The sequence below is a fragment of the Salmo trutta genome, chromosome 27, assembly GCF_901001165.1.
Source record: "Salmo trutta chromosome 27, fSalTru1.1, whole genome shotgun sequence".
In the NCBI taxonomy this organism is placed as follows: Eukaryota; Metazoa; Chordata; class Actinopteri; order Salmoniformes; family Salmonidae; genus Salmo; species Salmo trutta.
In genome coordinates, this window is record NC_042983.1 from 41332199 (window position 1) to 41360131 (window position 27933).

General features: G+C 44.9%; 1 protein-coding gene across 1 annotated transcript in view; it reads left to right on the forward strand.

The window, feature by feature from the left end:
- The window catches only part of fras1 (Fraser extracellular matrix complex subunit 1), a 306477-nt gene that overhangs the window by 229212 nt on the left and 49332 nt on the right, over positions 1-27933 (forward strand). The window contains exons 37-45 of the mRNA XM_029718140.1: positions 1176-1372; positions 2560-2716; positions 5629-5711; positions 5911-6091; positions 10573-10692; positions 14774-14953; positions 16455-16579; positions 24475-24615; positions 26673-26900. Of these exons, the coding sequence (XP_029574000.1) occupies positions 1176-1372; positions 2560-2716; positions 5629-5711; positions 5911-6091; positions 10573-10692; positions 14774-14953; positions 16455-16579; positions 24475-24615; positions 26673-26900 (1412 nt within the window). The remainder of the gene's footprint in view (positions 1-1175; positions 1373-2559; positions 2717-5628; positions 5712-5910; positions 6092-10572; positions 10693-14773; positions 14954-16454; positions 16580-24474; positions 24616-26672; positions 26901-27933) is intronic.

The window sequence follows — 27933 nt, forward strand, 5'->3', positions numbered from 1 at the left end:
ATACACTACATATACAGTAATACACTACATATACAAGAATACAATAATTTTTTTTAAACTGCATTGTTGTTTAGGGGCTCGATTTTATTTTATTTGATATACACTACATATATTGTACATATACTGTACATATACGGTAAAACACTACATATGCAGTACAAATACAGTAATACACTACATATACAATACATATCAGTACATATACAGTAATACACTACATATACAATACATATCAGTACATATACAGTAATACCCTACATATGCAGTACACGTACAGTACATACTGTATAATCATAGAGACATATAAAGCAACAGTGATGAAAGTGGAGGGAAGCCCGCAGAGCAAGGAGTTTAAAGTGAGATATGAAGTTAGATAGGCTGAAGGACTGGTCTTTAGTCTCCTAATGACAATCCACCTGTTGAGCCTGACATTTTCCCTACATGGTGTCATCCGTCTGAGATGTCTCTCGTCTAACCCTGGTTAGCACACTATATATATATAAAAGTATGTGGACACCCCTTCAAATTAGTGGATTCGGCTATTTCAGCCACATCCGTTGCTGACAGGTGTATAAAATTGAGCACACCTGCCATGCAATCTCCATAGACAAACGTTAGCAGTATAATGGCCTTACTGAAGAGCTCAGTGACTTTCAAAGTGGCACCGTCATAGGATGCAAGTCATTTTGTGATGAATCACGCTTCACCATCTGGCAGTTCGACAGACAAATCTGGGTTTGCCTCAATGCATAGTGCCAACTGTAAAGTTTGGTGGATGAGGAATAATGGTCTGGGGCTGTTTTTCATGGTTTGAGATAGGCCCCTTAGTTCCAGTGAAGAGAGATCTTAACTCTACAGCATACAATGACATTGTAGACGATTCTGTGCTTCCAACTTCCTAATCGCCCAACATCAGTGCCCGACCTCACTAATGCTCTTATGGCTGAATGGAAGCAAGTTCCCGCAGCAATGTTCAATCATCTAGTGGAAAGCCTTCCCAGAGGAGTAGAGGCTGTTATAGCAGCAAAAGGTGGACCAATTCCATATTAATCCCATAATTTTTGGAATGAGACGTTCGATGAGCAGGTGTCCACATACTTTTGGTCATGTTGTGTATCTCAGTTGTAATCTGTGAGATGTCACTTCCCATTCTGGTCTCGTCCTCTGTCTCCCAGTGGGCTTGATGGGCGGTTCAAATACCCTCATCATCAGTCCAGAGGTTCCCTTCTCCGTGGACGACCTGACCACTGACCACATCTTCTACGTTCAGAACGTCCAGAACACTGACCACCACTACCAGGACACCTTCTCCTTCTACATCAGTGATGGGTCCAGTCAGACAGAGCCCTTCAATGTCAATATAGACATACAGGTAAATAATACACTACTACTACTACTACTACTACCACTGCTCTGATGACTACAACCAATACTACTACTATTACTACTGATAGTACTACTTCTGCTACTACTACTACTACTGCTACTACTAGTACTACTACTGCTATTACTGCTACTGCTACTGGTATTACCACTACTACTACTACTGCTACTACTATTACTACTACTGCTACTACTACTACTGCTGCTACTGTACTACTACTACTACTACTACCACTACTACTACTACTACTACTGCTACTACTACTACTGCTGCTGCTACTGTACTACTACAACATTTTTCTGGTGGGTTGGATTGCTTTGTGGGAAAATATAAGCTTGGTGAAGTTATCACAGCCCAAAAAAATCTGTTAATCTCTACTACTACTACTACTACTACTACTACTACTACTACTACTACTACTACTACTACGGTTTGAGGAATGGGGCTAAAGAAATGTAACCAGTCTCAATAATATAAAAATTCATAGACGGAGCAATGGGTTCTGGGACCATGAGATTAGCATAATTGCTTTACTAATATTTTGAAGCTGTTGTTTGTTTACAAATATTCTGTTATTCATAATAATAAACTAGAACTCTTAACCCATTACATAGTGAACAAAGAAAACTTTCAGACAAGATTCATGGATTTTCTTGCTCCTTGACAACTTCACCAAGCTTGTAATTTCCCACAAAGCAATCCCACCCACCATAAAAATGTTGTCAATTTGTCTGCTAGGGCCTTGAGGTGAATTGGTGATCCTGACAGAGCCATGTGTGTGTGTGTGTGTGTGTGTGTGTGTGTGTGTGTGTGTGTGTGTGTGTGTGTGTGTGTGTGTGTGTGTGTGTGTGTGTGTGTGTGTGTGTGTGTGTGCGTCTGTGGTTACACTCGTCTCTTTGCTTGTGTGTGTGTGTGTACTTTCTTGCAATTGTGTGTATTTTTCATTATATTTTATTGAAACTTTATTTAACTAGGCAAGCCAGTTAAGAACAAATTCTTATTTACAATGACTCCTTTTAAGATGTCATGATGCCTGTTGAATAAGGTCACTATTAAGGATAGTGGAGTGATTATCAATAGTTTTATTGATGTCGTCTTGGCTGATAAAACGCTCTGATTGAGAATGACCACATGCTAATATGATAATCTTCGCACGTTTGTGTGAGTCCCTGCAGCAGAGTAAAGAGGAGAAGGTGCCAGGGGTGTCAGTGAACAGGGTCCGGGTGGAGGAAAACTCAGGAGTGGTCATCACTAACTCCTCTCTCAACGTCCTGGACCAAGACACACCAGACAACGACATCATCATCACTGTCACCAAGCAACCTACCTACGGTACAGACACACACGCTTGAACCTCTAACGGCCTGACACAGTTGGTTTTTATGCAGCCCTCCCTCCATCCCTACCTCTAACGGCCTGACACAGTTGGTTTTCATGCAGCCCTCCCTCCATCCCTACCTCTAAAGGCCTGACAAGTTGGTTTTTATTCAGCCCTCCCTCCATCCCTACCTCTAACGGCCTGACACAGTTGGTTTTTATTCAGCCCTCCCTCCATCCCTACCTCTAACGGCCTGACACAGTTGGTTTTTATTCAGCCCTCCCTCCATCCGTACCTCTAAAGGCCTGACACAGTTGGTTTTTATTCAGCCCTCCCTCCATCCCTACCTCTAACGGCCTGACACAGTTGGTTTTCATGCAGCCCTCCCTCCATCCCTACCTCTAAAGGCCTGACACAGTTGGTTTTTATGCAGCCCTCACACCAGTCCAATTGGCCTCCAACTCTCCCTCCATCCCTCCCTCCATCTAACTCTCCCTCCATCCCTACCTCTATCTCTCCCTCCATCCCTCCCTCTAACTCTCCCTCCATCTCTCCCTCTATCTATCTCTCTCTCTAACTCCATCTCTCCCTCCATCTCTCCCTCCATCCCTCCCTCTATCTATCTCTCTCTCTAACTCTCTCTCCATCCCTCCCTCCATCCCTCCATCCCTCCATCTAACTCTCTCTCCATCCCTCCATCCCTCCCTCTAACTCTTCATCCCTCCATCCCTACCTCTATCTCTCCCTCCATCCCTCCCTCTAACTCTCCTTCCATCCCTCCCTCTAACTCTCCCTCCATCCCTCCCTCTAACTCTCCCTCATCCCTCTCTCTAACTCTCCCTCCATCCCTCCCTCCATCCCTCCATCCCTCCATCTAACTCTCTCTCCATCCCTCCATCCATCCCTCCATCCCTCCATCTAACTCTCTCTTCATCCCTCCATCCCTACCTCTATCTCTCCCTCCATCCCTCCCTCTAACTCTTCATCCCTCCATCCCTCCCTCTAACTATCCCTCCATCCCTCCCTCTATCTCTCCCTCCATCCCTCCCTCTATCTATCTCTCTCTCTAACTCTCCCTCCCTCCATTCCTCCCTCTAACTCTCCTTCCATCCCTCCATCCCTCCCTCCATCCCTCCCTCCACCCCTCCCTCTAACTCTCCCTCCCTCCATTCCTCCCTCTAACTCTCCTTCCATCCCTCCATCTCTCCCTCATCCCTCCCTCTGACTCTCCCTCCATCCCTCCCTCTAAGTCTTCACCTCTCCATCCCTACCTCTATCTCTCCCTCCATCCCTCCCTCTATCTCTCCCTCCCTCCATCCCTCCCTCTATCTCTCCCTCCATCCCTCCCTCCCTCTATCTATCTCTCTCTCTAACTCTCCCTCATACCTCCCTCTAACTCTCCCTCATACCTCCCTCTAACTCTCCCTCCATTTCTCCCTCAATCCCTCCTTCTAACTCTCCCTCATCCCTCCCTCTAACTCTCCCTCCATCCCTCCATTCCTCCCTCTAACTCTCCCTCCCTCCATCCCTCCCTCTAACTCTCCTTCCATCCCTCCATCCCTCCCTCTAACTCTCCTTCCATCCCTCCATCCCTCCCTCTAACTCTCCCTCCATCCCTCCCTCTAACTCTCCCTCAGCCCTCCCTCTAACTCTCCCTCCATCCCTCCATTCCTCCCTCTAACTCTCCCTCCCTCCATCCGACTCTCCCTCATCCCTCCCTCTAACTCTCCTTCCATCCCTCCATCCCTCCCTCTAACTCTCCTTCCCTCATCCGACTCTCCCTCCATCCCTCCCTCTAACTCTCCTTCCATCCCTCCATCCCTCCCTCTAACTCTCCCTCATCCCTCCCTCTAACTCTCCTTCCATCCCTCCCTCCATCCCTCCCTCTAACTCTCCCTCATCTCTCCCTCTAACTCTCCTTCCATCCCTCCCTCCATCCCTCCCTCTAACTCTCCCTCATCCCTCCCTCTAACTCTCCCTGATCCCTCCCTCTAACTCTCCCTCCCTCCATCCGACTCTCCCTCCATCCCTCCCTCATCCCTCCCTCCAACTCTACCTCCATCCCTCCCTCCCTCCAACTCTCCTTCCATCCCTCCCTCCATCCCTCCCTCTAACTCTCCCTCATCCCTCCCTCTAACTATCCCTCCATCCCTACCTCTAACTCTCTCTCAACCCTCCATACATCTATCTCCAGATCCATGCACAGGCCCATTCTACTCTCTAACTGTCCCCCTATCTCCCTCCATCCCTACCTCTAACTCTCCCTCCATCCCTACCTCGAACTCTCCCTCATCCCCTCCATCCCTCCCTCTAACTCTCTCTCAACCATCCATACCTCCATCTCCCTCAACCCCTCCATCCCTACCTCTAACTCTACCTGTACTGTCAGGTCCCTGCACTGACCCATTCTTCACAACCTGCAGGCAGTAAAAGTAAACATTAACCCTCCCATAAAGCCCCTGTCACACTATGGAGGCTATAGAGGCCCAGTCCTTTTGACTGTCTCCTTTCCTGTCTAACTGCCTGCCCTCCTGTCTGTCTGTCTGTCTGTCTGTCTGTCTGTCTGTCTGTCTGTCTGTCTGTCTGTCTGTCTGTCTGTCTGTCTGTCTGTCTGTCTGTCTGTCTGTCTGTCTGTCTGTCTGTCTGTCTACCAGACAGCCTCTGCTTAACAACATCGCCCAGCGCAAAACGCATACTTAATTGACTCACACAGGCAGGTGCGCACGCCCCGGACTGAATTTCCCAGGATTCAAGGCTTTTCTACGGCCTGGGATGAAGATATATTAACCACTTAGATGTATTATTTATATATCTACCCTATTCTTCTGCTGAATAAATCACACATACCATTATCATTATTATCATTCTGTTCAGGCAAGCTGCAATCCCACATACTCAAACTGTACCACCATGGTCCTGTTTTCAGGCAAGCTGCTTAGACGCCAGTTCTACTCCCAGCCTCTGGAGAACGGTCGGGTCCTGTCTCAGGGTTCCACATTCACCTACCAGGTAGGGATGAGTTCAAACACAAGGTTTTTCGTAATCAATTACTTGATGAGTGCTAGGGCAGATTAATCAATTCATCTCTGCTGTAAAACATTGATTAATCAAATTATTGTTTGTATTTTGTTGCATAGATAGGTTAATAATGTTGAGTTAACGATACGTATGCCATCGATCGACTAATCAATTTCAACTCTACTACCAGGACGTGTTGGATCTGCTTCTGGTGTACACCCCTGATGGGGCCACCGGGGGCAGTGACGAGCTAGCCTTCTCCCTGACCGACGGCGTCCACACCAGCACCGGGCGGCTCACCTTCACCATAGACGTCAGGAAGACTGAAGGACCAAGGATGACAGTTAACAGAGGCCTGCAGCTGGCCGCAGGTACGGAGAGGGCTAGAGGAGAGAGAGTTGGGTCGTTGACATGCCTGTTGTTTTTTTTGAGAGGGGGGGGATGTTAAGGTTTGAAGGATGGGGCAAAATGTTGATTTCCCGTCTAAATAGACATATCCAAACGTAATGGTTTTTCATGGGATGGCCATACACAGTAACTGGTAATGTTGCATCGTTTTAGAAAGTTCTGGAACTCACCTTTTCGGTGACAAATAGTTCTTAAATTGCTAAGGTTTACTCATTTTTGAGGACACAGGCTCAAATACATAGTACAAATATATTAAAAATATTTAAAAAATCATATATGTGGGGCAATAGGGTTGAAATGACTGACATGTTTTCTAAATATAGTAACAATCAAATTATAAACAACACTATTAGATTTCACATTTCTTTATAACTGTAAAATAAACATGATCATATTTATTGACAGAACAATATTGGTACTATTTTATGTTACTGACGAAAAATCATTTTCTCCTAAATGTCCATTGAGCGACGCAGAGACACCATTCAAATGTGTGCAGACTCGTTAAAACTTTAGCTTTAAGCATGATGTGATTCTGTGAACTCTGCGGAAGCACAGTTCCCGCTCAGCCCAGTCAAAACTGTTCGCTGCTCTGGCACCCCAATGGTGGAACAAGCTCCCTCACGACGCCAGGACAGCGGAGTCAATCACCACCTTCCGTAGACACCTGAAACCCCACCTCTTTAAGGAATACCTGGGATAGGATAAAGTAATCCTTCTAACCCCTCCCCCCCCCCCCCTTAAAAGATTTAGATGTACTATTGTAAAGTGGTTGTTCCACTGGATATCATAAGGTGAATGCACCAATTTGTAAGTCGCTCTGGATAAGAGCGTCTGCTAAATGACTTAAATGTAAAATGTAAATGTAACAAGAAAAAGTGGTCTTTTTTTTTTAATGAAATTATTTTGTATTTTTTTCATGTTTTGCGAGCTCTAAATCTGGCAGGAGAATATCTTAGCAAGATGGAACCACAACGGCTAGACCGTTACCGTTCATATGCCGTCTCCCAGGCTCAGTGGAAGAGAAATCGATTCTTTGTCTGAATAGGACAGAAAATGTGACATGTGCTAATGTGGGGTCTGAAAGCTGACACTTCAAATCAGCTCTGCAGGGTGGAAACAGAGAGCAGACAGATTGGATTTCCTCCACTATAAGGCATGGAACTCTACACCGTTCACAAAATGTCAGTCTGAACCGGTCCACAACCACTCAAAGTCCCTCATATGAGGGGACCTAACATCTAAGATGGGTTGGTTTGGTTTACATTGAATGGCAATGATAGACCGGAAGCAGCTGAATATATACGATGAGTCTACAAAACATTAAGAACACCTGATCTTTCCATGACATCGACTTACCAGGTGAATACAGGGGAAATCTATGATCCCTTATTGATGTCACTTGTTAAATCCACTTCAATCAGTGTAGATGAAGGGGAGGAGACAGGTTAGAGAAGGATTTTTAAGCCTTGAGACAGTTGAGACTTGGTTTGTGTATGTGTGCCATTCAGTAGATAAATGGGCAAAACAAAATATTTAAGTTCCTTTGAACGGGGTTTTGTAGTAGGTGCCAGGCCGCACCGGTTTGAGTGTGTCGAGAACTGCAATGCTGCTGGATTTTTCACGCTCAACAGTTTCCTGTGTGTTTCAAGAATGGTCCACCACCCAACGGACATCCAGCCAACTAGACACAACTGTGAAAGTGTCAAGCATTGGAGTCAATATCGGCCAGCATTCCTGCTTTCGACACCTTGTAAAGTCCGAAGACTGTTTGAAAGGGGAGCGGGGGGGGGGTCAACTCAATATTAGGAAGGTGGAGATGCAAATAGCATTCACAAATCTAATTTTATTGGTCACATAGACACGTTTAGCAGATGTTATTGGTCACATACACACGTTTAGCAGATGTTATTGGTCACATACACACAGGAGGAGGTCAACAAAGGTATCTCTCTCTCTCTCTCTCTCTCTCTCTCTCTCTCTCTCTCTCTCTCTCTCTCTCTCTCTCTCTCTCTCTCTCTCTCAGCAGTCCGTCACTCTGCCTTTCTCTCTCTCTCTCTCTCTCTCTCTCTCTCTCTCTCTCTCTCTCTCTCTCTCTCTCTCTCAGCAGTCTGTCACTCTGCCTCTCTCTCTCTCAGCAGTCCGTCACTCTGCCTCTCTGCCTCTCTCTCTCTCTCTCTCTCTCTCTCTCTCTCTCAGCAGTCCGTCACTCTGCCTCTCTCTCTCTCTCTCAGCAGTCCGTCTCTCTGCCTCTCTCTCTCTCTCTCTCTCTCTCTCTCTCTCAGCAGTCCGTCACTCTGCCTCTCTCTCTCTCTCTCAGCAGTCCGTCACTCTGCCTCTCTCTCTCTCTCTCTCTCAGCAGTCCGTCACTCTGCCTCTCTCTCTCTCTCTCTCTCTCTCTCTCTCTCTCTCTCAGCAGTCCGTCACTCTGCCTCTCTCTCTCTCTCTCTCTCTCTCAGCAGTCCGTCACTCTGCCTCTCTCTCTCTCTCTCTCTCTCTCTCTCTCTCTCTCAGCAGTCCGTCACTCTGCCTCTCTCTCTCTCTCTCTCTCTCTCTCTCAGCAGTCCGTCACTCTGCCTCTCTTTTTTTTCCCTTAGGTTTTCTCAGAGATTTGTTCTCAGTTCTTGAAATTAATTAATTCCAGATATTGAATTGACCCTAACTTTACCTTCGTACTGGTACAGATACAGGTAACTTTCAAAATAAAGGAAACACCAACATCAAGTGTCTTAATAGAGCATTGGGCCACCACGAGTCAGACCTCTTTCCATGCATCTTGACATAGATTCTACAAGGGTATTGGACTCTATTAGAGTGTTGTGACACCATTCAGACTGCCCCATAAGTGTTCAATTTGGTTGAGATCTTGGGACTGAGACACCCTGGCATGTGGTTTCGTGCTCGTCAAACCGTTCATTCACCACTCGTGCCCTGTGAATGGGGGCATTGTCATCCTACGGGGGGCATTGCCATGGTAGCCAAAATAATGGCCTGCCCATCATTTTTTGTACATAAACTTAAGCATATGTGGTTGAATGGTGGTGCAGTGGATAGTGGAGGTCTTACGTGATCCTGACCAATTTTGTGTTATTTATTTCGCTGATCGAAACTTTTTTTGTACATAATGTCTCCGCCATACTTTCCTACTATAGAAAACAGCTTCTGGAAGAAGACTCATCTCTTCAGTAGATCCTATGATTGAGTGTAGTCTGGCCCAGGAGTGTGAAGGTGAACGGAAAGGCACTGTTGTCTCTGCCTGGCCGGTTCCCCTCTCTCCACTGGGATTCTCTGCCTCAAACCCTATTACAGGGACCGAGTCACTGGCTTACTGGTGCTCTTTCATGCCGTCCCTAGGAGGGGTGCGTCACTTGAGTGGGTTGAGTCACTGACGTGATCTTCCTGTCCAGGTTGGCGCCCCCCCCCCCCCCTTGGGTTATGCCGGGGCGGAGATCATCGTGAGAATCATCGTCTTTAACTCACTGTTACCTTTAACTCACTGTTATCTTTAACTCAGCATTTCACTGTTAGTCTACACCTGTTGTTTATGAAGCGTGTGACAAATAACATTTGATTTGATGATGGGGATCTTAATTGCTTAATTAACGCGAGAACAACACCGGTGTGGAACCACATGTGGTGTGGAAGCACTTACTTTCAGTATACTTTGTAATCCTCATTTACTCAAGTGTTTCCATTATTTTGGCAGTTACCTGTAGATGAGTGTCAATGGTTTGTTTATGTAGATAGTTGAGAGCGATTCCACACCAGCGGGTGCTGCTATTATATTTTTGGGGGGGTATTTTTTTGGGGGGGGGTATTTTTTTTGGGGGGGTAATGTGTGTAGGTCAGTGAAAAAAAAAGAAATGTTGACATGTTTAAAGAGTCTATTGTTCTGAACAATATGTATAAAAAAATAAGCTAAATCAAAAAAGGGTACTTTTCAGATATTATTATTAATATTTTTGTATGTTGAATAAATTAATGTGATTTTTTTTCTTCTTCTCAGAATCTTGACATACTCCATATGTTAGAGCACACTATAAGCAGTATAATGACTCCAAGATGTTTCATTTACATTTACATTTAAGTCATTTAGCAGACGCTCTTATCCAGAGCGACTTATGTTGTCTCTACAATGTACGCTTCACAGACCATAGGGTCTTACTGGAGGCATGTATAGGTCTAAAATGGCCTACCTTTCATCGTGATTTTCAGAAAGATCCCATTGAAGTTTCTATGTGAGAATTGCCAGAACAATCTGAGATACCAAATATATTTTCCCGCTTCCGCTGGCGTGGAATCGCCCTTGTTGACTGTGTCTGGGTGTATGTATAAGGTTAATGATCATTTCACTATCACGTTAGACGACATGTGTGTGTCACAGGCCTGTTGGACTAGGGTTGAGTGATTTGACCCTAATATTGACTGTGTGTGTTTGTTGCAGGTCTGTTGGAGTACAGTCATGAAAAGGGAGATGAAGGAGGGAGCATCTCCTTCAAGTTCAACCTGGTGGATCCAGAGGGCAACAAACTGATCGACCAGTCCTTCTACATCAGTATAATAGGTAGGTACCAGTCCTTCTACATCAGTATACTAGGTAGGTACCAGTCCTTCATCAGTATACTAGGTAGGTACCAGTCCTTCATCAGTATACTAGGTAGGTACCAGTCCTTCTACATCAGGATACTAGGTAGGTACCAGTCCTTCTACATCAGTATACTAGGTATGTACCAGTCCTTCTACATCAGTATACTAGGTAGGTACCAGTCCTTCTACATCAGTATACTAGGTAGGTACCAGTCCTTCTACATCAGTATAATAGGTAGGTACCAGTCCTTCTACATCAGTATACTAGGTAGGTACCAGTCCTTCTACATCAGTATACTAGGTATGTACCAGTCCTTCATCAGTATACTAGGTATGTACCAGTCCTTCTACATCAGTATACTAGGTAGGTACCAGTCCTTCATCAGTATACTAGGTAGGTACCAGTCCTTCTACATCAGTATACTAGGTAGGTACCAGTCCTTCTACATCAGTATAATAGGTAGGTACCAGTCCTTCATCAGTATACTAGGTATGTACCAGTCCTTCTACATCAGTATACTAGGTAGGTACCAGTCCTTCATCAGTATACTAGGTATGTACCAGTCCTTCTACATCAGTGTACTAGGTAGGTACCACTCCTTCATCAGTATAATAGGTATGTACCAGTCCTTCTACATCAGTATACTAGGTATGTACCAGTCCTTCTACATCAGTATAATAGGTAGGTACCAGTCCTTCTACATCAGTATACTAGGTAGGTACCAGTCCTTCTACATCAGTATACTAGGTAGGTACCAGTCCTTCATCAGTATACTAGGTAGGTACCAGTCCTTCTACATCAGTATACTAGGTAGGTACCAGTCCTTCATCAGTATACTAGGTATGTACCAGTCCTTCTACATCAGTATACTAGGTAGGTACCACTCCTTCATCAGTATAATAGGTATGTACCAGTCCTTCTACATCAGTATACTAGGTAGGTACCAGTCCTTCTACATCAGTATACTAGGTAGGTACCAGTCCTTCTACATCAGTATACTAGGTAGGTACCACTCCTTCATCAGTATAATAGGTATGTACCAGTCCTTCTACATCAGTATACTAGGTAGGTACCAGTCCTTCTACATCAGTATACTAGGTATGTACCAGTCCTTCTACATCAGTATAATAGGTAGGTACCAGTCCTTCTACATCAGTATACTAGGTAGGTACCAGTCCTTCTACATCAGGATACTAGGTAGGTACCAGTCCTTCTACATCAGTATACTAGGTAGGTACCACTCCTTCATCAGTATAATAGGTATGTACCAGTCCTTCTACATCAGGATACTAGGTAGGTACCAGTCCTTCTACATCAGTGTACTAGGTAGGTACCAGTCCTTCTACATCAGGATACTAGGTAGGTACCAGTCCTTCTACATCAGTATACTAGGTAGGTACCAGTCCTTCTACATCAGTATACTAGGTAGGTACCAGTCCTTCTACATCAGTATACTAGGCATGTACCAGTCCTTCTACATCAGTATACTAGGTAGATACCAGTCCTTCATCAGTGTACTAGGTAGGTACCAGTCCTTCTACATCAGTGTACTAGGTAGGTACCAGTCCTTCATCAGTATACTAGGTAGGTACCAGTCCTTCTACATCAGTATACTAGATAGTGTCGTGACGTTGTATTAGTTAATGTGACGACTGTTGCTCATCGAATGATTAACGGTTTATAATTACGTGATTAAATGAATTAAGCAATGAATCAAGCAATTATTAACTCATTAGCCTGGGGCACCATGGGAACATTGTTTTGATTGACTTTCTATTTCCCAAATTAACTCAAAGGATATCAGAATATCGATTACAACAGTCGCTAAATTAATCAATTTCCTCTACAGTCTCAATCTGAACGTCGTATAATCCGGGAATCTGCACGGACCCGGGCTTTACCACTGAATTTACCACACCAATCTTAGTTGATTATTTATTTACTAGCAAGCTAAAATGATGATAAAAATACACAAAACACAGTCTAGCTATTGATTAGGACTTAGTATAACGGGCCAACACACTATGGCGCTTGTTACCCAAAATGGGGATTTTAAAGAGAGAGAAATAAAGGAAGTACACGAGAGAAATATACATTTGGGTTCATTTGTCAGCCATGCTTATTTAACTAGCCTCGCCCCGAACTGCCGCTCTTATGGGTCAGAATATAATGATGTAATTACGTGTTGGAGGTCTCAGGTGGGAAGCTCCGCGTGGGTCGATTAGGCTTCTAAATGACGCACTTCTCCGGCGCAACTCTCTGGTTGTCCTCACGATGTCAGTGTCCTTCTTGGCTAAGTGGTCTGATCCTCACCCTTGATCTGAAAGGGGTCTTCTGAGGACAGACAGCTCTGTAGCTCAGAGCTCACAGCTTCGGCCCGAACGGGGTCGATACCACGATTCAATGGAGAGTGGAGGCTGGGTGGTTCGGCTTGAATTCACCCGCTTAGACACAGCTACTCGTCCGTAGCTCGTGTAGAAAAATATTTCTTTGTCTTCAACCTTGTGTTTCGTTTTGGGGTTCGTCGACTTTGTTAGACCTTAGCTGCAGCTTGGGGTCAATAGTCTCCAATGTTAATTCTTCACTCTCCTGTCTTATACCCTCGGGTCAGAAGTGGGTGTAACCGCCTTTAGGGCAATTCTCTGGGCGGACCAAAGTAAAGGGGCAAGGCTTAGATTCTACAAAAAAAATCAAATTTTAGACACTAACTTCACATTTCATCTTTACCAAAACATTCTGTTTGATTTGGATATTTTCCGCACAACGTACAATGTATAAACATCAGGCATATACTGGGAAAACTCTTAAAGGTACAATGTTTTCATAATAACGTCATCTCTTAACCTTTAAAAACAAATACAAAAGTTACATACATTTTAATATTCCACTTTTCGTCATAACCACCATTGTGGCTGACGGAAACCATTGTTCCAAAGTCCCTTTATTGCATGTTTAACGTTCTGAGGCCAGTTCTCCATTGTTAGGACAAAGGAATTTCTCTGTGGCCTTAAGGTTTATTATGGGCATGAGGTGTCATAAAACCCCCACATCTTCAGACCCCTAGATCTCTCCTCCTCTGTTGGGGGTTTGGGAGATAATCTGTAGGGTGGTGGTCTCCTGTACCCTGACCTGATCAGGACAGTCATGACAATAGGTACAAGTCCTTCTTCAGTAGGATACTAGGTAGGTAACTTTGTATGGTGTCCTCTTATGTAAGGAACACAGTACTGGCGATCAATTCAAAACAGTAGGTGGCCGATTGTTACTGGTAGTTGCTCACGAGCGGTGGCCTACTTTCCTGATGCGGTCCAAAAACACCAGTAGTCTGTTCTGGGCTTTCTGTTCCCATGTGGTTGAAACATCTTCACTCTCATGTTTGATCTCTCCTTCCCTCTGTTATCTTCCTCCTTGTCTCCCCCGTTCCCCTGTCCCCATGTCCCCCCGTTCCCCTGTCCCCATGTTCCCCCATCCCCATGTTCCCCCGTCCCCATGTCCCCCCGTTCCCCTGTCCCCATGTCCCCCCGTTCCCCTGTCCCCATGTCCCCCCGTTCCCCTGTCCCCATGTTCCCCCGTCCCATGTCCCCCCGTTCCCCTGTCCCCATGTCCCCCCGTTCCCCTGTCCCCATGTTCCCCCATCCCCATGTTCCCCCGTCCCCATGTTCCCCATGTCCCACCGTTCCCCTGTCCCCATGTTCCCCTGCCTCCATGTCCCCCCGTTCCCCTGTCCCCATGTTCCCCCATCCCCATGTTCCCCCGTCCCCATGTTCCCCATGTCCCACCGTTCCCCTGTCCCCATGTTCCCCTGCCTCCATGTCCCCCCGTTCCCCTGTCCCCATGTTCCCCCATCCCCATGTTCCCCCGTCCCCATGTTCCCCATGTCCCCCCGTTCCCCTGTCCCCATGTTCCCCATGTTCCCCCATCCCCATGTTCCCCATGTCCCCCCGTTCCCCTGCCCCATGTTCCCCCGTTCCCCTGCCCCCATGTTCCCCATGTTCCCCATGTCCCACCGTCCCCCTGCCCCCATGTTCCCCCGTCCCCATGTTCCCCTGTCCCCTAGAGGACCACCTGCCCCCCTCTGTGGTAGTGAATAAAGGTCTGGTGTTGGATGAGAACTCAGTGAAGAAGCTGACTACTCTTCAGCTGTCAGCTACAGACCAGGACAGTGAGCCTGGAGAACTGGTGTACCGCATCACCAAGCAGACTGCACTGGGACACCTGGAGCACGCCAGCACCCCAGGTACACACACACACACACACACACACACACACACACACACACACACACACACACACACACACATTTCCAACGTGAAATAATGAGTCTGACGATTAGACCCATTGGGACCAAAGATATCATGGAGGAAGTGACATCATGTTCGGCTGCTCTCCTCTCACTAGCATTCTAACCAGTGTCTAAGCCTCAACTTCAACTTCCTCAACTCACTTTACCTCAAAACCGTTGGGGGATTGATTTAGTTCATTAGTCTTTTACCTACCGGAACTCTAGTCAAGTAACTCCCCCAAACACACACAGCTACACAGCTGGATACTGCCTGGTGTAAAGGGAGGAGGGTGGGTAGTAGACCAGATGACTGCCTGGTGTACAGGGAGGTGGGTGGGTAGTAGGGTAGATGACTGACTGCCTGGTGTAAAGGGAGGTGGGTGGGTAGTAGACCAGATGACTGCCTGGTGTACAGGGAGGTGGGTGGGTAGTAGGGTAGATGACTGACTGCCTGGTGTAAAGGGAGGTGGGTGGGTAGTAGACCAGATGACTTCCTGGTGTACAGGGAGGTGGGTGGGTAGTAGACCAGATGACTGCCTGGTGTACAGGGAGGAGGGTGGGTAGTAGACCAGATGACTACCTGGTGTACAGGGAGGTGGGTGGGTAGTAGACCAGATGACTGCCTGGTGTAAAGGGAGGTGGGTGGGTAGTAGACCAGATGACTGCCTGGTGTACAGGGAGGTGGGTGGGTAGTAGGGTAGATGACTGCCTGGTGTACAGGGAGGTGGGTGGGTAGTAGACCAGATGACTGCCTGGTGTATAGGGAGGAGGGTGGGTAGTAGACCAGATGACTACCTGGTGTACAGGGAGGTGGGTGGGTAGTAGACCAGATGACTGCCTGGTGTACAGGGAGGTGGGTGGGTAGTAGACCAGATGACTACCTGGTGTACAGGGAGGTGGGTGGGTAGTAGACCAGATGACTGACTGCCTGGTGTAAAGGGAGGTGGGTGGGTAGTAGACCAGATGACTACCTGGTGTAAAGGGAGGTGGGTGGGTAGTAGACCAGATGACTACCTGGTGTACAGGGAGGTGGGTGGGTAGTAGACCAGATGACTGCCTGGTGTAAAGGGAGGTGGGTGGGTAGTAAGGCAGATGATGGGGATAGCTAGCTAGCATTCGACGCTACCGCTAATCCAAAACTCATACTTCATATTCCAGGACCTGCTATGCATGACACGTTGTCCGTTCTGCTTACAGTACATACCATTTAGCAGACACTTTAATCCGAAGCGCCCTAGTACAGTACAGTGCAAACGTAATGAGTGTTTGGTATGACCCCAGAGGGAATCAAACCCATGATCCTGGCATTGCACTCTAAACCAAAACAGGATCAGTATGAAAATGCTACATAAACATGCTACAGGCGATGTTTTCTTGCACATCAAGTTTACAAAGCTATTTCAACTATTAATGCTAATGGTTAATGCTAATAAATGCTAACTTCCTCCCGCTACAGGAAGTCGCATTACTTCCTTCTCCCAAGCTGACCTGGCTTCACGTAGCATCCAGTACGTTCACACCAGCGAAGAAGAGAAGCACACAGACGAGTTCTCATTCATAGTGTCTGATGGGGCTAATGAGGTATACACACACACACACACACACACACACACACACACACACACACACACACACACACACACACACACACACACACACACACACACACACACACACTTGTATACAAAAGCAGACACACACACACACTTGTATGCACACCCAAGGACACACACGCACACACACACACACACACACACACACTTGTATACAAAAGCAGACACACACACACACACACACACTTGTATGCACCTCCAAGGACACACACACACAAAAACGCATGCACGCGCACGCACGCACACACACACACACACACACACACACACACACACTGGGCATAATGGCTCTCTCTAATGCAGCCTAATGAGAAGCGCTTGGGTAAACATGTGAAGAGGTTGTCTGGCCCTCACGACTGGCTAACTGCTGTGTGTGATGGCTCTGTGTGTTGCCTATACAGTTATATTCAGGTTGTCCATGTGGTTATATCCAGGTTGTCCATATGGTTATATTCAGGTTGTCCATACGTTATATCCAGGTTGTCCATATGGTTATATCCAGGTTGCCCATATGGTTATATTCAGGTTGTCCATACGTTATATCCAGGTTGTCCATACGTTATATCCAGGTTGCCCATACATTATATCCAGGTTGTCCATATGGTTATATTCAGGTTGTCCATACGTTATATTCAGGTTGTCCATATGGTTATATCCAGGTTGCCCATGTGGTTATATTCAGGTTGCCCATATGGTTATATCCAGGTTGTCCATACGTTATATCCAGGTTGCCCATATGGTTATATCCAGGTTGCCCATATGGTTATATCCAGGTTGTCCATACGTTATATCCAGGTTGCCCATACGTTATATTCAGGTTGCCCAGACCATAAGGTTGTTGTGTATTTTCTAATTCCAGAGTGGGATATGTTCTCTCCCGTATTACGCCGTAGATATTTGATCAGGATGTTTATAAACTATCACATAGAACAGATTAGGGTTTGTATCAAATACTATTTACACCAGGATGTGATCGCTCATGGCGTGAGACGTTTCCTGTGTATGGTGTGATGGGGTGACTATGACGTGTATATATATGGTGTGATGGGGTGACTATGACGTGTATATATTTGGTGTGATGGGGTGACTATGACGTGTTGATGGTGTGATGGGGTGACTATAACGTGTATATATATGGTGTGATGGGGTGACTATAACGTGTATATACATGGTGTGATGGGGTGACTATGACGTGTATATATATGGTGTGATGGGGTGACTATAACGTGTATATACATGGTGTGATGGGGTGACTATAACGTGTATATATATGGTGTGATGGGGTGACTATAACGTGTATATACATGGTGTGATGGGGTGACTATGACGTGTATAAATATGGTGTGATGGGGTGACTATAACGTGTTTATATATGGTGTGATGGGGTGACTATAACGTGTATATATATGGTGTGATGGGGTGACTATGACGTGTATATATATGGTGTGATGGGGTGACTATAACGTGTATATACATGGTGTGATGGGGTGACTATGACGTGTGTATATATGGTGTGATGGGGTGACTATAACGTGTATATATATGGTGTGATGGGGTGACTATGACGTGTTGATGGTGTGATGGGGTGACTATAACGTGTATATATATGGTGTGATGGGGTGACTATGACGTGTATATATATATGGTGTGATGGGGTGACTATGACGTGTTGATGGTGTGATGGGGTGACTATAACGTGTATATACATGGTGTGATGGGGTGACTATGACGTGTATATATATGGTGTGATGGGGTGACTATGACGTGTTGATGGTGTGATGGGGTGACTATGACGTGTATATATTTGGTGTGATGGGGTGACTATGACGTGTGTATATGGTGTGATGGGGTGACTATGACGTGTATATATGGTGTGATGGGGTGACTATGACGTGTATATATATGGTGTGATGGGGTGACTATGACGTGTATATATTTGGTGTGATGGGTGACTATGACGTGTGTATATGGTGTGATGGGGTGACTATGACGTGTATATATATGGTGTGATGGGGTGACTATGACGTGTATATATATGGTGTGATGGGGTGACTATGACGTGTATATATTTGGTGTGATGGGGTGACTATGACGTGTATATATATGGTGTGATGGGGTGACTATGACGTGTATATATATGGTGTGATGGGGTGACTATGACGTGTATATATTTGGTGTGATGGGGTGACTATGACGTGTATATATTTGGTGTGATGGGGTGACTATGACGTGTTGATGGTGTGATGGGGTGACTATAACGTGTATATACATGGTGTGATGGGGTGACTATGATGTGTATATATGGTGTGATGGGGTGACTATGATGTGTATATATATGGTGTGATGGGGTGACTATGACGTGTATATATATATGGTGTGATGGGGTGACTATGACGTGTATATATATGGTGTGATGGGGTGACTATGACGTGTATATATATGGTGTGATGGGGTGACTATGATGTGTATATATATGGTGTGATGGGGTGACTATGACGTGTATATATATGGTGTGATGGGGTGACTATGACGTGTATATATATGGTGTGATGGGGTGACTATGATGTGTATATATATGGTGTGATGGGGTGACGATGACGTGTATATATATGGTGTGATGGGGTGACTATGATGTGTATATATATGGTGTGATGGGGTGACTATGACGTGTATATATGGTGTGATGGGGTGACTATGACGTGTATATATGGTGTGATGGGGTGACTATGACGTGTATATATATGGTGTGATGGGGTGACTATGATGTGTCGATGGTGTGATGGGGTGACTATAACGTGTATATACATGGTGTGATGGGGTGACTATGACGTGTATATATATGGTGTGATGGGGTGACTATGACGTGTATATATATGGTGTGATGGGGTGACTATGACGTGTATATATATATGGTGTGATGGGGTGACTATGATGTGTCGATGGTGTGATGGGGTGACTATAACGTGTATATATATGGTGTGATGGGGTGACTATGACGTGTATATATGGTGTGATGGGGTGACTATGACGTGTATATATATGGTCTGATGGGGTGACTATGACGTGTATATATATGGTGTGATGGGGTGACTATGACGTGTATATATATGGTGTGATGGGGTGACTATGACGTGTATATATGGTGTGATGGGGTGACTATGACGTGTCGATGGTGTGATGGGGTGACTATGACGTGTATATATATGGTGTGATGGGTGACTATGACGTGTATATATGGTGTGATGGGGTGACTATGACGTGTATATATATGGTGTGATGGGTGACTATGACGTGTATACATGGTGTGATGGGGTGACTATGACGTGTATATATATGGTCTGATGGGGTGACTATGACGTGTATATATATGGTGTGATGGGGTGACTATGACGTGTATATATGGTGTGATGGGGTGACTATGACGTGTATATATATGGTGTGATGGGGTGACTATGACGTGTATATATATGGTGTGATGGGGTGACTATGACATGTGTATATGGTGTGATGGGGTGACTATAACGTGTATATATATGGTGTGATGGGGTGACTATGATGTGTATATATATGGTGTGATGGGGTGACTATGACGTGTATATATATGGTGTGATGGGGTGACTATGACGTGTATATATATGGTGTGATGGGGTGACTATGACGTGTGTATATGGTGTGATGGGGTGACTATGACGTGTCGATGGTGTGATGGGGTGACTATGACGTGTATATATATGGTGTGATGGGGTGACTATGACGTGTATATATATGGTGTGATGGGGTGACTATGACGTGTATATATGGTGTGATGGGGTGACTATGACGTGTATATATATGGTGTGATGGGGTGACTATGACGTGTATATATATGGTGTGATGGGGTGACTATGACGTGTATATATTTGGTGTGATGGGGTGACTATGACGTGTTGATGGTGTGATGGGGTGACTATGATGTGTTGATGGTGTGATGGGGTGACTATGACGTGTATATATATGGTGTGATGGGGTGACTATGACGTGTTGATGGTGTGATGGGGTGACTATGATGTGTTGATGGTGTGATGGGGTGACTATGACGTGTATATATATGGTGTGATGGGGTGACTATGATGTGTATATATATGGTGTGATGGGGTGACTATAACGTGTATATATATGGTGTGATGGGGTGACTATGACGTGTATATATGGTGTGATGGGGTGACTATGATGTGTATATATATGGTGTGATGGGGTGACTATAACGTGTATATATATGGTGTGATGGGGTGACTATGACGTGTATATATATGGTGTGATGGGTGACTATGACGTGTATATATATGGTGTGATGGGTGACTATGACGTGTATATATATATGGTGTGATGGGGTGACTATAATGTGTATATATATGGTGTGATGGGGTGACTATGACGTGTATATATGGTGTGATGGGGTGACTATGACGTGTTGATGGTGTGATGGGGTGACTATGACGTGTATATATGGTGTGATGGGGTGACTCTGACGTGTATATATGGTGTGATGGGGTGACTATGACGTGTATATATATGGTGTGATGGGGTGACTATGACGTGTATATATGGTGTGATGGGGTGACTATGACGTGTTGATGGTGTGATGGGGTGACTATGACGTGTATATATAGTGTGATGGGGTGACTATGACGTGTTTATATATGGTGTGATGGGGTGACTATGACGTGTATATATATGGTGTGATGGGGTGACTATAACGTGTATATATATGGTGTGATGGGGTGACTATGACGTGTATATATATGGTGTGATGGGGTGACTATGACGTGTATATATTTGGTGTGATGGGGTGACTATAACGTGTATATATATGGTGTGATGGGGTGACTATGACGTGTATATATATGGTGTGATGGGGTGACTATGACGTGTATATATGGTGTGATGGGGTGACTATAACGTGTATATATATGGTGTGATGGGGTGACTATGACGTGTCGATGGTGTGATGGGGTGACTATGACGTGTCGATGGTGTGATGGGGTGACTGACGTGTATATATTTGGTGTGATGGGGTTGCTAGGTGGTTGCAGATTTCATCTCTACTTCAATGCATTGTGGAGTAGGTTAGTGTAAATCTTATTTGCAATGTTGATTTGATATGAGGTTACATGTTCAATTGGAATTCCTCTCTATTTATGCATAGCAACGTGAGGTCAGATTTTAACACAGATACAATACCATGTAATTGTAGTTGAGAAAATGAATTCTGCTTGTGCTCAGACACATCTCACAATTTCACAACAGATTCATACCTGGAGCCCTATTTTACTGTTATAGGATTTTATTTGTCACGAATACAACATGTGTAGACCGTACAGTGATTTGCTTACTTACAAGCCTTTAACCAGCAGTTTTTACGAAAATACTCCCCCCTCCCCAAAAAAATCAATTAAGAGAAAAGAATAACAAAATGATTAAAGAGCATCAGTAAATAACAGTAAATAACAACAGCTATATATATACAGGGGGTGCCGGTACAGAGTCAATGTGTGGTGGCACCTGTGATTAAAACGACTATGCATAGATAATAACAGAGTGTAGCAGCAGCGTAGAAGAGGGGGGGTGGGGGGGCAATGCATTCGAATGAGCTATTCATGTTTAGGTTGTTGACAGTTGGTAGGTTCTGAACAAACAGAGTATAAACTCAGACGGACGACTTTGAAAAAGCTCAAACCAAGTTTTTTTCACTCACTGGATGCTTCAGCTGCAAACACAACAAGTCACACAAGTATATATTTATACCTCCCGAGTGGCGCAGCGGTGTAAGGCACTGCATCTCAGCGGTGTAAGGCACTGCATCTCAGCGGTGTAAGGCACTGCATCTCAGCGGTGTAAGGCACTGCATCTCAGCGGTGTAAGGCACTGCATCTCAGCGGTGTAAAGCACTGCATCTCAGCGGTGTAAGGCACTAAATCTCAGGGCAGGAGGCATCACTGCAGTCCCTGGTTCGAATCCAAGCTGCGTCACATCCGGCCGTGATTTGGAGTCCCATAGGGCGGTGCACAATTGGCCCAGCGTTGCGGCCCAGCGTGGGGTAGTTAAATAAAATAATAAAAATCTACAGTACATGTTAAGTTCCACATCTCTCCTTGCCCTAGTTCCACATCTCTCCTTGCCCTAGTTCCACATCTCTCCTTCCCCTAGTTCCACATCTCTCCTTGCCCTAGTTCCACATCTCTCCTTGCCCTAGTTCCACATCTCTCCTTGCCCTAGGTCACATCTCTCCTTGCCCTAGTTCCACATCTCTCCTTGCCCTAGTTCCACATCTCTCCTTGCCCTAGTTCCACATCTCTCCTTCCCCTAGTTCCACATCTCTCCTTGCCCTAGTTCCACATCTCTCCTTCCCCTAGTTCCACATCTCTCCTTGCCCTAGTTCCACATCTCTCCTTGCCCTAGTTCCACATCTCTCCTTCCCCTAGTTCCACATCTCTCCTTGCCCTAGGTCACATCTCTCCTTGCCCTAGTTCCACATCTCTCCTTGCCCTAGTTCCACATCTCTCCTTGCCCTAGTTCCACATCTCTCCTTGCCCTAGTTCCACATCTCTCCTTGCCCTAGTTCCACAGAAACTAGCCTGAGACTCGACTGTTGCTCTCTACCTTCTTCCCTTGAAATATACAACAAAACGTGTCTGTACATCCCCTTCTCTCTCACAGTAACTTTCCACACAAAGTTTCTATTCCCCCATATTCACTGACACATTACATATACGTGATTTACACATGTACAGCAATCATTAGAGGGTAACATAGGGACAGGAATAAGTATATTTCAAGTTAGAACCCTACTGTATGGTGTCTTTAGGTAGATAACAGTGTTCTGTACGGTATCTTTAGGTAGATAACAGTGTTCTCTATAGTGTCTTTAGGTAGATAACAGTGTTCTGTACGGTATCTTTAGGTAGATAACAGTGTTCTGTACGGTCTCTTTAGGTAGATAACAGTGTATGGTGTCTTTAGGTAGAAAACAGTGTTCTCTATAGTGTCTTTAGGTAGATAACAGTGTTCTGTATGGTGTCTTTAGGTAGATAACAGTGTTCTGTACGGTGTCTTTAGGTAGATAACAGTGTTCTGTACGGTGTCTTTAGGTAGATAACAGTGTTCTGTACGGTCTTTTTAGGTAGATAACAGTGTATGGTGTCTTTAGGTAGATAACAGTGTTCTGTATGGTGTCTTTAGGTAGATAACAGTGTTCTGTACGGTGTCTTTAGGTAGATAACAGTGTTCTGTACGGTGTCTTTAGGTAGATAACAGTGTTCTGTACGGTGTCTTTAGGTAGATAACAGTGTATGGTGTCTTTAGGTAGATAACAGTGTGCTGTACGGTATCTTTAGGTAGATAACAGTGTATGGTGTCTTTAGGTAGATAACAGTGTTCTCTATAGTGTCTTTAGGTAGATAACAGTGTTCTGTATGGTGTCTTTAGGTAGATAACAGTGTTCTGTACTGTATCTTTAGGTAGATAACAGTGTTCTGTACGGTGTCTTTAGGTAGATAACAGTGTTCTGTACGGTGTCTTTAGGTAGATAAGTGTTCTGTACGGTGTCTTTAGGTAGATAACAGTGTTCTGTACGGTATCTTTAGGTAGATAACAGTGTATGGTGTCTTTAGGTAGATAACAGTGTTCTGTACGTTATCTTTAGGTAGATAACAGTGTTCTGTACAGTCTTTTTAGGTAGATAACAGTGTATGGTGTCTTTAGGTAGATAACAGTGTATGGTGTCTTTAGGTAGATAACAGTGTTCTGTACGGTGTCTTTAGGTAGATAACAGTGTTCTGTACGGTGTCTTTAGGTAGATAACAGTGTTCTGTACGGTGTCTTTAGGTTGCCCAGACGTTCTACATCACCATCCGGCCGGTGGATGACTCCCTCCCCCTGCTGGTGATTCCTGGGATGAGGGTTCAGGAGGGGGTCAGGAAGACCATCACTGAGTTTGAACTGAAGGCCACCGACGCTGACACAGAGGTGGAGTAGGACAGGCTGTCTGATCATTCACTATACACAGTCCGTGTCCACTAGCAGTAAGCTTATCTAAACTACAGTGCCTTGAAAAAGTATATTTCCTCCTTTCTGATTTTCTCTGTTTTGGCATATTGTTTATACTGAATGTTGTGAGATCTTCAATCCAAACCTAATATTAGATAAAGGGAACTTGAGTAAACAAATTTTTTAAAAATCAAATAAATCGTATTTTATTTAATTTAATTAACAAAGTCATGCAACATCCAATTCCCCTGTTTTAAAAACGTAATGTGGAGGAATATTGGCCAATCTTTTGCATGCAGAACTGCTTTACCTCAGTGACATTTGTGGGTTTTCAAACTGCTCGTCTCACAACATATCAATTGGGATTGAGGTCTGGACTTTGACTAGGCCATTCCAAGACTTCAAATTTGTTGCTTTTTAGTCATTTTCATATAGACTTGATTTTGTGTTTTGAATCATTGCCTTGCTGCATGACTCAGCTGCTCTCCAGCTCACAGACATATTACCTGACATTCTCCCGTAGAATTATTTGATACAGAGCACAATTCATGGTTCCTTCTATTAAGTCGTCCAGGTCCTGAGGCAGCAAAGCATCCCCAAACCATCTTTACTACCACCACCATGCTTGACCGTTGGTAAGAGTTTCTCACTGTGGAATAACGCCAGGCATAATGGGACCTCATATCATCCAAAAAAAGTTGACTCAAGTTTGCTGAGAAGCACCTGGATGATCGTCAAGTCTCTTGGAATAATGTTCTATATTCAGATGAGTCAAAAGTATCACTTTTTTTGGACGCCGTATTAGGTCATTCAGGATCAAAAATATGCAAAAGTCGAGACATTTAGAAAAAGGGGGAAAATACTTTTTCACTGCACTGTAGCAAAAAGATAGACCCGGACAACAACAAAACAGAATGGCGTTATCAGTAGGTCACGACGATGATGTCAACATATTGTATGGCTTATTGGCTAAAAAAGTTGGTTGCTGTAGCAACTAGAAGAGAACAAAGACGTCTAGTTTCAAGCTCCTTGATTATGCTAAGTCAAGGTAACTTTCAGTTTAAATATGCACTATTAGCATAGACAAGGTGGAGGGTAAAGTTGTCACCCTCATTAAAATAGCCATGGATGGAATGCTTAATTTTATCACAATAGTGTAATATATCGTACATTGAGTGTATAAAACATTAGGAACACCTTGCTAATATTGTAGTTACAACGCCTTTTCACCCTCAGAAAATCCTCAATTCGTCAGGGCGTGGACTCTACAAGGTGTCAAAAGCATTCGACAGGGGATGCTGGCCCCATGTTGACTCCAATGCTTCTCACAGTTGTGTCTAGTTGGCTGGATGTCCGTTGGGTCGTGGACCATTCTTGATACACACGGGAAAACTGTTGTTGCAGCAGCGTTGCAGTTCTTGACACACTCAAACCGGTGCGCCTGGCACCTACTACCATACCCCGTTCAAAGGCACTTAAATCTTTTGTCTCGCCCATTTATCTACTGAATGGCACACATACACGACACAATCCATGTCTCAAATGTCTCAAGGCGTAAAAATCCTTCTTTAACCGGTCTCCTTCATCTACACTGATTGAAGTGGATTTAACAAGTGACATCAATAAGGGATCATAGATTTCCCCTGTATTCACCTGGTAAGTCGATGTCATGGAAAGAGCAGGTGTTCTTAATGTTTTGTAGACTCATCGTATATATTCAGCTGCTTCCGGTCTATCATTGCCATTCAATGTAAACCAAACCAACCCATCTTAGATGTTAGGACCCCTCATATGAGGGACTTTGAGCGGTTGTGGACCGGTTCAGACTGACATTTTGTGAACGGTGTAGAGTCCCATGCCTTATAGTGGAGGAAATCCAATCTGTCTGCTCTCTGTTTCCACCCTGCAGAGCTGACATGAAGTGTCAGGTTTCAGACCCCACATTAGCTTAAGAAGTGACGGTGTTCCTGATGTTTTATACACTCGGTGTATATTATATATCATAACATATTGACGCTAAAATGTCTCCCCTCCAGGAGGAGTCCATCACCTTCACCGTAGTCCAGGCCCCTCGTCACGGCAGCATGGAGCGGACCAACAACGGACAGCACTACCGTCAGACCAACAGCTTTACCATGGATGACGTCTACCAGAACAGAATCAGCTACAACCACGATGGATCCAACTCACTGAAGGACAGATTCACCTTCACTGTAACTGACGGGACTAACGTCTTCTTTATGGTGGAGGAGGCAGGCAAGGAGGTGAGGGAGGAAGGGGGTGTGTCTCTCTCTCTCGCTCTCTCTCACTATCTCTCAGTGTCTCTCTCTCTGTGTCTCTCTCTCTGGCTCTCTCTCTCTCTCTCACTCTCTCTCACTATCTCTCGTTGTCTCTCTCTCTGTGTTTCTCTCTCTGGCTCTCTCTGTGTGTGTGTGTGTCTCTCTCACTCTCTCTCTCACTATCTCTCAGTGTCTCTCTCTCTGTGTCTCTCTCTCTGGCTCTCTCTCTCTCTCTCTGTGTGTGTGTGTCTCTCTCTCTCTGTGTGTGTCTCTTTCTCTCTGTCTCTCTCTCTCTCTGTGTCTCTCTCTCTCTCTGTGTGTCTCTCTCTCTCTCTCTCTGTGTGTCTCTGTGTGTCTCTCTCTCTGTGTGTGTCTCTCTCTCTCATTCTCTCGCTCTCTGTCTCTCTCTGTGTCTCTCTCTCACTATATCTATGTTTCTCTCTGTGTGTGTGTGTCTCTCTCTGTTTATCAATTCAATTCAATTCAATTTGCTTTATTGGCATGACATAACAATGTACATATTGCCAAAGCTTACTTTGGATATTTACAAAATTAAAATATAAAGAACAAAATTGCCAATGGGACAACAGTAACAACAATAACCAAGGGTCAAAATAACCATACATTGAACAATAACAATAAGCATACAGTAGAGGACATGTGCAGGTTTATTGGTCTGTCAGACACTGTCCCTCAACTTATGGCAGGCAGCAATGTAGTGCGCTGCCAACCCACAGCTCTCTGCGTCCTCCCCCAACAGGACGGGTAGCTTATTCTCATCAGAGAGGTCTTTGAAAACTTGAATCAGTGTTTCAAATTTGGGGAAATGACACTCTCTAATTGTTTTATATTTTTGTCATTTTGTCAGGAAATGCAGCTCTGTCTCAGGTTCTGCTGTTGTGCAGTGGTTGCACAGCCTTTCCTCTACAGGGAGCCAGGTTTTCCTGTGTCTACCCTTCTCAATGGCAAGGCTGTGCTCACTGAGCCTGTACTTTGTCAAGGTTTTTCTAAGGTTTTG